The sequence below is a fragment of the Oncorhynchus masou genome, chromosome 24, assembly GCF_036934945.1.
Source record: "Oncorhynchus masou masou isolate Uvic2021 chromosome 24, UVic_Omas_1.1, whole genome shotgun sequence".
Taxonomy (NCBI): domain Eukaryota; kingdom Metazoa; phylum Chordata; class Actinopteri; order Salmoniformes; family Salmonidae; genus Oncorhynchus; species Oncorhynchus masou.
This window is the reverse complement of record NC_088235.1, coordinates 22,690,927-22,704,127: the sequence shown is the minus strand read 5'-3', so window position 1 is coordinate 22,704,127 and position 13,201 is coordinate 22,690,927. Positions and strand designations below refer to the sequence as shown.

Here is a 13,201-nt window from a genome sequence, read left to right as displayed (position 1 = left end):
AATCCCATCCTGTAGATACTCTACTTTAAATCTCACACTGTAGACACTACTTTAAATCCTACCCTGTAGATACTCTGCTTTAAATCCCATCCTGTAGATACTCTACTTTAAATCCCACCCTGTAGATATTCTGCTTTAAATCCCACCCTGTAGATATTCTCCTTTAAATCCCACCCTGTAGATATTCTCCTTTAAATCCCACCCTGTAGACACTCTACTTTAAATCCCACCCTGTAGATATTCTGCTTTAAATCCCACCCTGTAGATATTCTGCTTTAAATCCCACCCTGTAGATATTCTGCTTTAAATCTCACCCTGTAGATACTCTACTTTAAATCCCACACTGTAGACACTCTACTTTAAATCCCACACTGTAGATACTCTACTTTAAATCCCACCCTGTAGATACTCTACATTAAATCTCACCCTGTAGATACTCTACTGTTTGGGATGCATCCCAAGTAGCACCCTATTTACTATATAGTGCACTACTTTTGACCAGAGCCCTGTGGGCACTACATGGGGAAAGGGGAGCCATTTGGAATGCATACTTGGTATCAGAGCCAGGTCTGTTTGGATAGGAGCATCTGACCCTTGATCTATGGGGTTAGAGGGCCACTCACCTGAGGGCCGGCAGAACCACGCTCACCGGGGCGACCAGACCTGCCAGGCTCACCCTGCAGAGGAGAGAGGAGAGCGAGGTTGATGGAGAGACAGAGAGGTCCTCTCACTGTGAACAATGCTGTGGCAAACAGTGACAATAAAGTGGCATACAAAAATGCATAAAAAAGTGATGAAAAAATAGCAAATATCATGATTAAATTTCATAGTACCAGTCAAAAGTTTGGACACAACTACTCATTCAGAGATTTTCTTATTTTTTTAATATTTTCTAGATTGATGAATAATAGTGAATATATCACAACTATGAAATAACATATATGGAATCATGTAGTAACCAAAAAGTGTTAAACAAATCAAAATATATTTAATATTTTAGATTCTTCAAAAATATGATGACAGCTTTTCACACTTTTGGCAATCTCTCAGCCAGCTTCATGAGGTAGTCACCTGGAATGGATTTCAACTAACAGGTGTGCCTTGTTAAAAGTGAATTTGTGGAATTTCTTTCCTTCTTAAATGCGTTTGAGCCAATCAGTTATGTTGTGACAAGGTAGCGATGGTATACAGAAGACAGCCCTATTTGGTAAAAGACCAAGTGCATTTTATGGCAAGAACAGCTCAAATAAGCAAAGAGAAATGACAGTCCATCATTACTTTAAGACATGAAGGTCTGTCAATGCAGAACATTTCAAGAACTTTGAAAGTTTCTTCAAGTGCAATCGCAAAAACCATCAAGCGCTGTGATGAAACTGGCTCTCATGAGGACCGCCACAAGAGAAGGAAGACCCAGAGTCACCTCTGCTGCAGAGGATACGTTCATTAGAGTTACCAGCCTCAGAAATTGCAGCACAAATAAATGTTTCACAGAGTTCAAGAAACAGACACATCTCAACATCAACTGTTCAAAGAAGACTGCGTGAATCAGGCCTTCATGGTCGAATTGCTGCAAAGAAACCACTACTAAAGGACACCAATAAGAAGAAGAGACTTGCTTAGTCCACGAAACATGAGCAATGGACATTAGACCGGTGGAAATCTGTAAATTATGCAGCGATACACCATCCCATCTGGTTTGCGCTTAATGAGATTATCATTTGTTTTTCAACAGGACAATGACCCAACACACCTCTAGACTGTGCAAGGGCTATTTGACCAAGAAGGAGAGTGATGGAGTGCTGCATCAGATGACCTGGCCTCCACATTCACCCGACTTCAACCCAATTTGATTTGATTAAAACTGTTTTGCTTACTACATGATTCCATACGTGTTATTTCATAGTTTTGATGTCTTCACTATAATTTCCTACAATGTAGAAAATAGTAAAAAATAAAGAAAAACCGTTGAATGAGTCGGTTTGTCCAAACTTTTGACTGGTACTGTATATATTATGAATACAGTATGTATGTAATTATGTAATCATACATGTGAATATGCAGTGGGGGGAAATATTATGGTGTAAGTTGCAAAGGAGGAAAACTAGAGGAAGTCTACGTTAAATTCAGTTTACTGTCTTTACTAATGATCATTGTTTCTGAGCTACAGATCTGACAAATGGAATGAGATAGAAGGAAAGTGGAGATCAGATCTGACAAATGGAATGAGATAGAAGGAAAGTGGAGATCAGATCTGACAAATGGAATGAGATAGAAGGAAAGTGGAGATCAGATCTGACAAATGGAATGAGATAGAAGGAAAGTTGAGATCATGAAAACACAACTTACATTATCTCCGTTCTTGCCTGGGGGGCCCATTGTACCACGTTGACCCATGGGACCCTACAGGGGGAGGGAAAAGCATGAAGGGAGGTGTGTGTGTGTGTGTGTTGCACTGTGTCAAAGGTAACTGGGGCATATGTAACATTTATTATGACTGTTATACATCACAAATGACAGGGCTCACTGAAATATAATATACACACAAGTGTGAATAGTCAGTGTGTGTGTGTGTGTGGGGGGGGCGTGGGCATGGGAGGTGGCTACTACAACATGGTCATAGACAGGAAGTGATGCGTTCAGAATGTGTGTCAATTGATATTGATGGGCACAGGAAGTTGCAATGTTTGTATACTCACAGCACCGCCAGGCTCACCGGGCTCACCAGGGGGACCATGATGACCGGGGGGACCCTGGACATGAACACAGATCAGACCATATGACACAGGGTATATAAGCTATAAGACTTATTATTATAACAAATTATGGGACATTTTCTGGAAAGAAATTATTCCTAATCCTGTATGTACTAAAAGGCTTCTTCAAAGGAGATTCTCCATTGAGCATGCTTTTTAGTCCCACACTAGACTTAATCTCCGTCCGGGAAACCGGCCCTATAAAACGTACTGTTTTAAGACATAAATATACTACATTGTATACTGTAGAAATGTATGCAGAGTCTCTAAAACAAACTATAGACATGTTATGGTCAGAGGGAACATGAGAATGTAGCTGCTATAATAAACACAGATGCAAATAAATGTTTATTTGTTAAAAAAAATATTGGATGAGTGAGGTTGGTGTTGTTGACAACACATCAAATGACTAATGAGATGATACTTACAGTGTTTCCTGGTGGACCAGCGAGACCACGGGGACCCATTGGCCCCTGTTGGAAACACAACAACCAATGAATCAATGAATCCATTTGCAGCAGTACTTTACCTTCTTTGATTGAGAGAAAGTGATTCTGTGAGATATTGTTATCTAAAGGATAAAATAGCTGATGATTGTGAGCGATCACTACCAGAGGACTACTGCAAACCTGAAAGCATCGTACTGTTTAAGCACTAGCTTAGTATAAACTCTACTGTGTCGACAGGATCCATGATCTTCTTCAGAAACACCAATACTAATCTGGTCTGCCTGGGGTCTGGCTATGTGATTGCGTAACTCTGACTAATCATTTTGTAGATGTTTGGTAATATACAATGGTTGGCCAATTGTGAAGACAGTTTTGCATTGCAGCAGTCCACATTAACTGTGTTTCATATAGTTAACATCACTGTTTTGATACTGTCTCTTATCAGGGTTCCTGAAGGGGTTTGTCTCAGCGAGGACCATTTTGGAAAAAAGTGTTTTAATTACTCCTTGTATGTGCTATCCTCTGGGAATACAATGTCCATGTATATCTTGCTGTATATGTTTTTACGCAAATAAATTAAATTACATTTATCCTGGAAATGTGGCTTCACTCTCCACACTAAACAGCACAGAGGAAGAAAAAAAGCAGTTTGTACCATTGGTCCCTGTTGGGCCTGGCCGCCACTGGATTTCTCATCATAACCGTGGTGCATCTGAGGAGAGAAGTTCTGGAGGAAAGGAAAGAAATTATCCATTTGTTTCGAAAAGTAGTTTGCTTTGGATGTTTCTAAATACATACAACATAGAGATGACAAAACAACAAAATATGTATATAACTAGTTACAACTGTTAATAACACTGTCTGTAACTCATGTTAATAACTGGCTACAATTGTTAATAACACTGTCCGTAAGCCACCTTTATAATTGGTTATAATTGTTAATAACACTGTCCGTAAGCCACCTTTATAATTGGTTATAATTGTTAATAACACTGTCCGTAAGCCACCTTTATAATTGGTTATAATTGTTAATAACACTGTCCGTAAGCCACCTTTATAATTGGTTATAATTGTCAATAACATGGTCCGTAAGCCACCTTTATAATTGGTTATAATTGTCAATAACACTGTCTTTAAGTCATGTTTATAATTGGTTATAATTGTCAGTAACACTGTCTGTAAGTCATGTTTATAATTGGTTATAATTGTCAATAACACTGTCCGTAAGTCACATTTATAATTGGTTATAATTGTTAATAACACTGTCCGTAAGTCACCTTTATAATTGGTTATAATTGTTAATAACACTGTCCATAAGTCATGTTTATAATTGGTTATAATTGTTAATAACACTGTCTGTAAGTCATGTTTATAATTGGTTACAATTGTTAATAACACTGTAAGTCATGTTTATAATTGGTTATAATTGTTAATAACACTGTCTGTAAGTCATGTTTATAATTGGTTACAATTGTTAATAACACTGTCCGTAAGTCATGTTTATAATTGGTTATAATTGTCAGTAACACTGTCTGTAAGTCATGTTTATAATTGGTTACAATTGTTAATAACACTGTCCATAAGTCATGTTTATAATTGGTTATAATTGTTAATAACACTGTCCGTAAGCCACCTTTATAATTGGTTATAATTGTTAATAACACTGTCTGTAAGTCATGTTTATAATTGGTTACAATTGTTAATAACACAGTCCATAAGTCATGTTTATAATTGGTTATAATTGTTAATAACACTGTCCGTAAGTCATGTTTATAATTGGTTATAATTGTTAATAACACTGTCCGTAAGCCACCTATATAATTGGTTATAATTGTTAATAACACTGTCCGTAAGCCACCTTTATAATTGGTTATAATTGTTAATAACACTGTCTGTAAGCCACCTTTATAATTGGTTATAATTGTTAACAACACTCACTGTCCGTAAGCCACATTTATAATTGGTTATAATTGTTAATAACACTGTCCGTAAGCCACCTTTATAATGGGTTATAATTTTCAATAACACTGTCCGTAAGCCACCTTTATAATTGGTTATAATTGTTAATAACACTGTCAGTAAGTCATGTTTATAATTGGTTACAATTGTTAATAACACTGTCCGTAAGCCACCTTTATAATTGGTTATAATTGTTAATAACACTGTCCGTAAGCCACCTTTATAATTGGTTATAATTGTTAATAACACTGTCCGTAAGCCACCTTTATAATTGGTTATAATTGTTAATAACACTGTCTGTAAGTCATGTTTATAATTGGTTATAATTGTTAATAACACTGTCCGTAAGCCACCTTTATAATTGGTTATAATTGTTAATAACACTGTCCGTAAGTCACATTTATAATTGGTTATAATTGTCAATAACACTGTCCGTAAGCCACCTTTATAATTGGTTATAATTGTCAATAACACTGTCCGTAAGTCACATTTATAATTGGTTATAATTGTTAATAACACTGTCCGTAAGCCACCTTTATAATTGGTTATAATTGTTAATAACACTGTCCGTAAGTCATGTTTATAATTGGTTATAATTGTCATTAACACTGTCCGTAAGCCACCTTTATAATTGGTTATAATTGTTAATAACACTGTCCGTAAGTCACATTTATAATTGGTTATAATTGTTAATAACACTGTCCGTAAGTCACATTTATAATTGGTTATAATTGTTAATAACACTGTCTGTAAGTCATGTTTATAATTGGCTATAATTGTTAATAACACTGTCCGTAAGTCACGTTTATAATTGGTTATAATTGTTATTAACACTGCCTGTAAGTCTTGTTTATAACTGCTATAACTGTTAATAACACTATCTGTACTGTAAGTCATGTTTATAATAGATTAGAACTGTTAATAACACTGTCTGTAATTCAAACTCCAAAATGGTACCCAATTCCCTACAAATTACACTACAGCTCTCCAGGAACAGGGTTGGAGTGAAAACCTACAGGAGGGTAGCTCTCCGGGAACAGGGTTGGAGTGAAAACCTACAGGAGGGTAGCTCACCAAAAACAAGCTTGGAGAGCCCTCCTCTACTCTAACTCCTCTCCTCCATAACCCTGCCTTAGATCAGAGAACCAGGGAGCTGTCCACTCACCACTGGTGCTGAAGGGAGCAGGAGGCTACTATAAACTCAACACTGGTGCTGAAGGGAGCAGGGAGCTACTGTAAACTCACCACTGGTGTTGAAGGGAGCAGGGAGCTACTGTAAACTCACCACTGGTGTTGAAGGGAGCAGGGAGCTACTGTAAACTCACCACTGATGCTGAAGGGAGCAGGAGGCTACTATAAACTCAACACTGGTGCTGAAGGGAGCAGGGAGCTACTGTAAACTCACCACTGGTGCTGAAGGGAGCAGGAGGCTACTGTAAACTCACCACTGGTGCTGAAGGGAGCAGGGGGCTACTGTAAACTCACCACTGGTGCTGAAGGGAGCAGGGGGCTACTGTAAACTCACCACTGGTGCTGAAGGGAGCAGGGGGCTACTGTAAACTCACCACTGGTGCTGAAGGGAGCAGGGGGCTACTGTAAACTCACCACTGGTGCTGAAGGGAGCAGGAGGCTACTGTAGACTCACTGCTCTCTAACTCAGATATCAGTTGATATTTCCTCTCAGGTAAAAAGCATGGATGTAAATAACTCTGGTACAAGACTGGTAGTAACTGGACAATATCCACAGGAAATAGTCAGTGGATATTGTCTTGTCATGAGGTTACTTACTCCACCGCCAAGGCCAGGAGGTCCAGGGGGGCCCGGGGGGCCGGGAAGGCCAGGCTGGCCGTCCATGCCATCGTTACCGGGAACACCCTCAGGACCCTGAAGAGATGGACAGACAGATACACAGACAGCTAGTCAGTAACAGAGACAGATATAATGACAGACAGCTACTCAGTAACAGCTCAGCCTTCAACAACCCATGGCTGAGTTGCTTAGATAAATACAGTTCTGTGACAAATTCAGGCCTATCTTCTAACGCACTTCATAAGATAAATTATATTAGAATTGGTATAATTGGTATAGACCTAAAAGTGGTGGTTGAAGTGGTGAAGTAGTAAATGCTGTTAATAGAAATTCTGGAATTGTTTATTTTTTTTCTTTAAAATGTTTAAAATCATTCACACCAGTTGGTTTGCAAGTGCTGATGGAGCCACTCAAAAAGTAGAGGCTGCAGTATGGGCTGCAAACCTACAATGAACAACGACCAATGAGAGAGGTGTAGTCCTAATGAGGCACCAATGAGAGAGGTGTAGTCCTACTGAGGCACTAATGAGAGGTGTAAGCCTACTGAGGCACTAATGAGAGAGGTGTAGTCCTACTGAGGCACCAACGAGAGATGTGTAGTCCTACTGAGGCACCAATGAGAGCTGTAGTCCTACTGAGGCACCAATGAGAGAGGTGTAATCCTACTGAGGCACCAATGAGAGGTGTAGTCCTACTGAAGCACCAACGAGAGAGGTGTAGTCCTAATGACTTGTGTTGCAAAGGTCAACGTTCAAACAAAGGTCATTATGTTTAATATTTGAAAAATCTATATCTGTCAATAGAAACTAATGTCAACCTTTACTTTTACAGACTAAGTTGTAAGTTAAACAGTTACAATAACATTGTACTGTAGAAACTCTACTGCAAATTAGCTTTGGTGTGTTCCATAGGTGTGTTCCATCGGTATGTTCTATAGGTGTGTTCAATAGGTGTGTTCATTAGGTGTATTCAATAGGTGTGTAAACTCAGAACCTAATTTCATTGTCTAGTTATTTGATTCTGTACTGAACAGAAGTAGCAGATAAGCCAAAGACCGTCTCCTGCTCCTCCCCTTCCAAAATGTCCACCTGTGTTTACAATCCTTTACAATTCAAATCCCAACCTCCACTTCAAGCACCACTTCTGCAAAGCCATGATTCGTCAGAAGAATCAATGACACTAATCCACCGTACCAGAATATGTTTTTCCTTAGGCCTCTCATGGAACATCTAAACCATAGGACATGTAGCAAGCTATACAATTTACTTACAGAAAATAAACAACTTCAAGTTGAACTTAAGTTAAACTTATGTCCTAAGTTGAACTTGAAACTTACATCATCACCCTTGGGGCCAACTCCTCCCTCTGGTCCCTATGGGAGAACAACAAGAGGAAGAGAATCAGTTGTGCTACAGTGCTCCTTTCACTGCACTCCAATGAGAGAGGTGTAGTCCTACTGAGGCACCAATGAGAGAGGTGTAGTCCTACTGAGGTACCAAATGAGAGAGGTGTAATCCTACTGAGGCACCAATGAGAGAGGTGTAGTCCTACTGAGGCACCAATGAGAGAGGTGTAGTCCTACTGAGGCACTAATGAGAGAGGTGTAGTCCTACTGAGGCACCAATGAGAGAGGTGTAGTCCTACTGAGGCACTAATGAGAGAGGTGTAGTCCTACTGAGGCACTAATGAGAGAGGTGTAGTCCTACTGAGGCACTAATGAGAGAGGTGTAGTCCTGCTGAGGCACCAATGAGAGAGGTGTAGTCCTACTGAGGCACCAATGAGAGAGGTGTAGTCCTACTGAGGCACCAATGAGAGGTGAGGTCCTACTGAGGCACCAATGAGAGAGGTGTAGTCCTACTGAGGCACCAATGAGAGAGGTGTAGTCCTAATGAGGCACCAATGAGAGAGGTGTAGTCCTACTGAGGCACTAATGAGAGGTGTAGTCCTACTGAGGCACTAATGAGAGAGGTGTAGTCCTACTGAGGCACCAACGAGAGAGGTGTAGTCCTACTGAGGCACCAATGAGAGCTGTAGTCCTACTGAGGCACCAATGAGAGGTGAGGTCCTACTGAGGCACCAATGAGAGAGGTGTAGTCCTACTGAAGCACCAACGAGAGAGGTGTAATCCTACTGAGGCACCAATGAGAGGTGTAGTCCTACTGAAGCACCAACGAGAGAGGTGTAGTCCTACTGAGGCACCAATGAGAGGTGTAGTCCTACTGAGGCACCAATGAGAGAGGTGTAGTCCTACTGAAGCACCAATGGGAGAGGTGTAGTCCTACTGAGGTAGCACAAATAAAGGCATTGAACGTTTGTTTGGTGGAGGGTCAAATGGTAAGCCTAGAGCACATTCGAAAGATATCGCAGTTTGAATTAACTAAAATGAATAGCATACACCACATATTTCAACAAATATTACCCATAATGAACATAATGGGCTCATTTATGATGCCTGTAAGCAGGCCAGAACTGTCATTATTCAATAATATGATAACAGTCATGCACCAATGGAGGCTGCAGAGGGAAGAATGGCTCATTATAATGGCTGGAACAGATCTAATGGAATGGCATCCAACCATGTGTTTTATATATTTGATACCATTCCATTGATTCCGCTCCAGCCATTACCACTAAGCCCGTCCTCCCCAATTAAGGTGCAACCAACCTCCTGTGTCATGCACCAATACATTTTCACCGACATAAATCAATCTTGGGAGTAAAATGTGCATAAATACCTCTGTCTCAGACACTACTGGCCCCTGGGGACCTATGAAATCAATTGAGAGGAAAATATAATATTATTATTACCCCTTATAAACTCATATCAAACATGAACTGTGTCATAGTACTATCCTGTAAAACAATGTTTCTCAATGTACAATAATACTGTGTTGATAATGAATGCATGATGTCTGGATCCCATACAGGAATGTGAAGGCATCACAGGCTTAATCCTGATTAGGCCTATACATGAGGAGATGTGAGTGTAAAATGAATCTGCACATCCACATCTCCAGCATTTAACAGGCTTAATCCTGATTAGGCCTATACATGAGGAGATGTGAGTGTAAAATGAATCTGCACATCCACATCTCCAGCATTTAACAGGCTTAATCCTGATTAGGCCTATACATGAGGAGATGTGAGTGTAAAATGAATCTGCACATCCACATCTCCAGCATTTAACAGGCTTAATCCTGATTAGGCCTATACATGAGGAGATGTGAGTGTAAAATGAATCTGCACATCCACATCTCCAGCATTTAACAGGGTTAATCCATTCATTAAGGTGGAGGGAAAAGAAAAGCAATAGTAATATCCAACTGGATGATTTGCTTCTCATCAATAAGGTATCCACAGTCCATTCTAAGTAATGGCAAGCCCTGTCTGGGCAGTGTAGCCTAAGGGCTGCTCAGTTCCTTTTCGGGTTTGTCCCTCTCTGTCTATAACTGGAAACATTGCAGCCAACTGGTGCCACTAGGTGGGGCCAGAACACTACCACAAAGCACAGGTGGGCAGCAGGTAGCCTAGTGGTTAGAGCATTGGGCCAGTAACTGAAAGGTTGCTAGATTGAATCCCTTTGCTGACAAGGTAAAAATCTGTCATTCTGCCCCTGAACAAGGCAGTTAACCCACTGTAAATAAGAATTTGTTATTAACTGACTTGACTAGTTAAAAAAGGCAAAAAAATAAATATAACCCTAATAAATATAAGGTCATCAAAGGTAGGCTACCCTCTGTCTCGGAGTCATCGGGGCAGATAGGACAGCATTCGCCGTCGGGGATGATAGGGTCTGCGCAGTCAGTTGTGTCCTCACAAATCACTTCGTCGCACATAACGGTTCCGCTGTCGCAGACGCAGATCTGGCAGGGTTCAGGCTTCCACACATCCTTATCGTTGTACTGTTGGCCGTCCAACGAGCAGCTGCCGAATCCACCTGGGATGATGGAGTTTTGGAGACGCAAGGTAAGTCACATGGCAAATAAATAAACCAGAAGTGACAAATCAGAAGTGACATAATTTAAAAAGAAGGACTCCTACTTCTAACGTGTAGGCATAACCCAAACCTCTTTGAATACAAATGTGACAATGCAGGAAAAACTAGAAAAGAGCAAACCAGTCATGACTGTGAAACTGAAGTCCTACCACAGGTACTGTAGACCTAATGTAGGATCCTAGGAGGCCACTCTCAATGAATCGACATAGGCCTAATATTGGCAAGACCTAGACCTACCAAGATCCCAAAGGCTCAAGGCCCAACTTGAGAATCCTTTAGATATGCATGATGTAGGCCTATTTAGAGAATTTTAAAGAAAAAGTAGCCTACTACCCTACTACTCCCTACTACAGGCATAAATGAACTGAATGTCCTATTGTGTTGCACTGGTTGTTGCCTTTGCAGTAGACCAGCATTGGCCAAAGGCCATGGGGGTGTCTAATATGGGAGTTGTAACGTGGTTGGTGAAAATGGGGGAGCCGCCCCCTCGAAACACAAAATGTTTCCAAATGCAATGAAATGCTTTGTGAAATGCATAATTACCAAGGCCTATGGTTGAACTTTGAACTACAAGCGATGCTATAGCTAACATCAGACAGGCCTGTAGACTCTCTGATTGGGGTTCCGGTGGGTCCCTATACTTGTTATTGTTAATATCTACCACATAGTGGCGCTCCCAGCCTGTACAATGACAATATCTACAGAGCCACATGCTCCTCCCTATATGCAATCTGATCAATTGATGTCTAGACAATTCCATTGAATACATCATAGTTAAACTATTTTCACTTAGTTTGACTCCCTGGTTTAAAGTTATTCTAAAACAAGCAATGGAAACGTGGTATTGCAAATTCCATTTGTGTTTGTTAAATAGGTTACAAACTCCCATTTATACTAGTAGGCCAATGGGGAACAAGGCGTGGCTTTCCTATTGTCTAATGTTTCAGGAGCGTTTTCCAGTCCAGGCATAATTCGTTGTTTCGTTGTTGATAATAGAATTCCTAGATTTTGGTGATAGGCCTCAGATGCAAATCAACTTTTGTTCGGAGCTTTTTTTCAGAAAATTATTTCCTCATCGCTTATTTGTATTTAATTTACATCTGCAATATATATTTTTTCAAGTGGTTTGTAAATGTTTAGTTAATTCCAAATCCATCTGAACATCATGTCATCATTGCGCATCCAAGCTTTAGCAGCAGCTAGAATTTCCCTTCCCCGAGGACATGGAATAGCGCGTGAACAGCGATGGCAGGGGCGCGCTAAACATGTGTCTGCACGCCAGAGAAACGCTCAGCCATGGAAGCAGAACAATATAAAATCCTTGTTCAATGCATCGAGCTTCGGAGCTCCAAAAACAATGGTATAAGCTTTGCTGACAATTTAACCCCATGTTTCCCACAGGGTAGCTAAGCATAATTTGTAACATCCCAAACACAAAAGAAAGGTGCGCAGCATCCTTTTACGCGCTATCCAATTCTTCATGCGAGCGTCCCTGTCCCATAATCTCATATAAAGTGATACTTACTATCGTCCTCTCCTTGACCTCTCGCCAATAGTACTGTTGCGCTCAGCAACAGCGCTAACCGAATATCCACAAAGCTGAACATGTCTAAATATTAGACATGTAGACTCTTTGCGGCAAGGGGAATCCTGGTTTTACTCCTCAGACTCCAACCATAAAACGTAGAGTCCGGTTCTTTGTTACTCCAATCCAGACCCTGACAGAACCACCCTACTGCCCAAACAAATGAGTAAACTGGGCTTTTATATGCCACACTTTTGGGGAGGTCCTGGGAGCAGAAGATAACTTGTACATGTTCAAGTGAAAGGAGTCCCTCCTTCACAGTTCAGGGGGGAAGGGCGGCATTTAAAACATGTCAAACAAGTTCACATTTCGGTTAAAACGTGGACATTCAAACACCGGGGCTGTCATCTTCCGACTCTATGGATATTTTTGGCTTATTCAAACGAAGTATTTTCAATCCTACTTAAATCTTGATAGTAGCCTATTCAACTTGAGGCAACATGTCAGGAACGTTTTTAAATCAACCTTTTGGAACATGCAATCAAGTGTTTCATTATTTCAATTGCGTTGTAAGCTAAGTATTTTATTTTATGTGGAATAGTAACAGCTGGGTTTAGGTTGTGCAATTTCAGATGATGCTGTTGCATGTGGATGTTTTCCAGCAGACACCTTGTGTCATGGAATATCAGAATGCAAGGATCTGAATAA

At 40.3% G+C, this 13,201-nt stretch overlaps 1 protein-coding gene across 1 annotated transcript in view; it reads right to left on the bottom strand.

The window, feature by feature from the left end:
* Nucleotides 1-12,734, bottom strand: part of LOC135511916 (collagen alpha-1(I) chain-like) — a 38,451-nt gene extending 25,717 nt beyond the window's left edge. The window contains 10 exon segments of the mRNA XM_064933435.1: nt 624-677; nt 2,347-2,400; nt 2,697-2,750; nt 3,182-3,226; nt 3,858-3,929; nt 6,950-7,045; nt 8,307-8,342; nt 9,707-9,738; nt 10,705-10,908; nt 12,494-12,734. Of these exon segments, the coding sequence (XP_064789507.1) occupies nt 624-677; nt 2,347-2,400; nt 2,697-2,750; nt 3,182-3,226; nt 3,858-3,929; nt 6,950-7,045; nt 8,307-8,342; nt 9,707-9,738; nt 10,705-10,908; nt 12,494-12,575 (729 nt within the window). The 5' untranslated portion in view covers nt 12,576-12,734.
* Nucleotides 12,735-13,201: the final 467 nt, after the last annotated feature.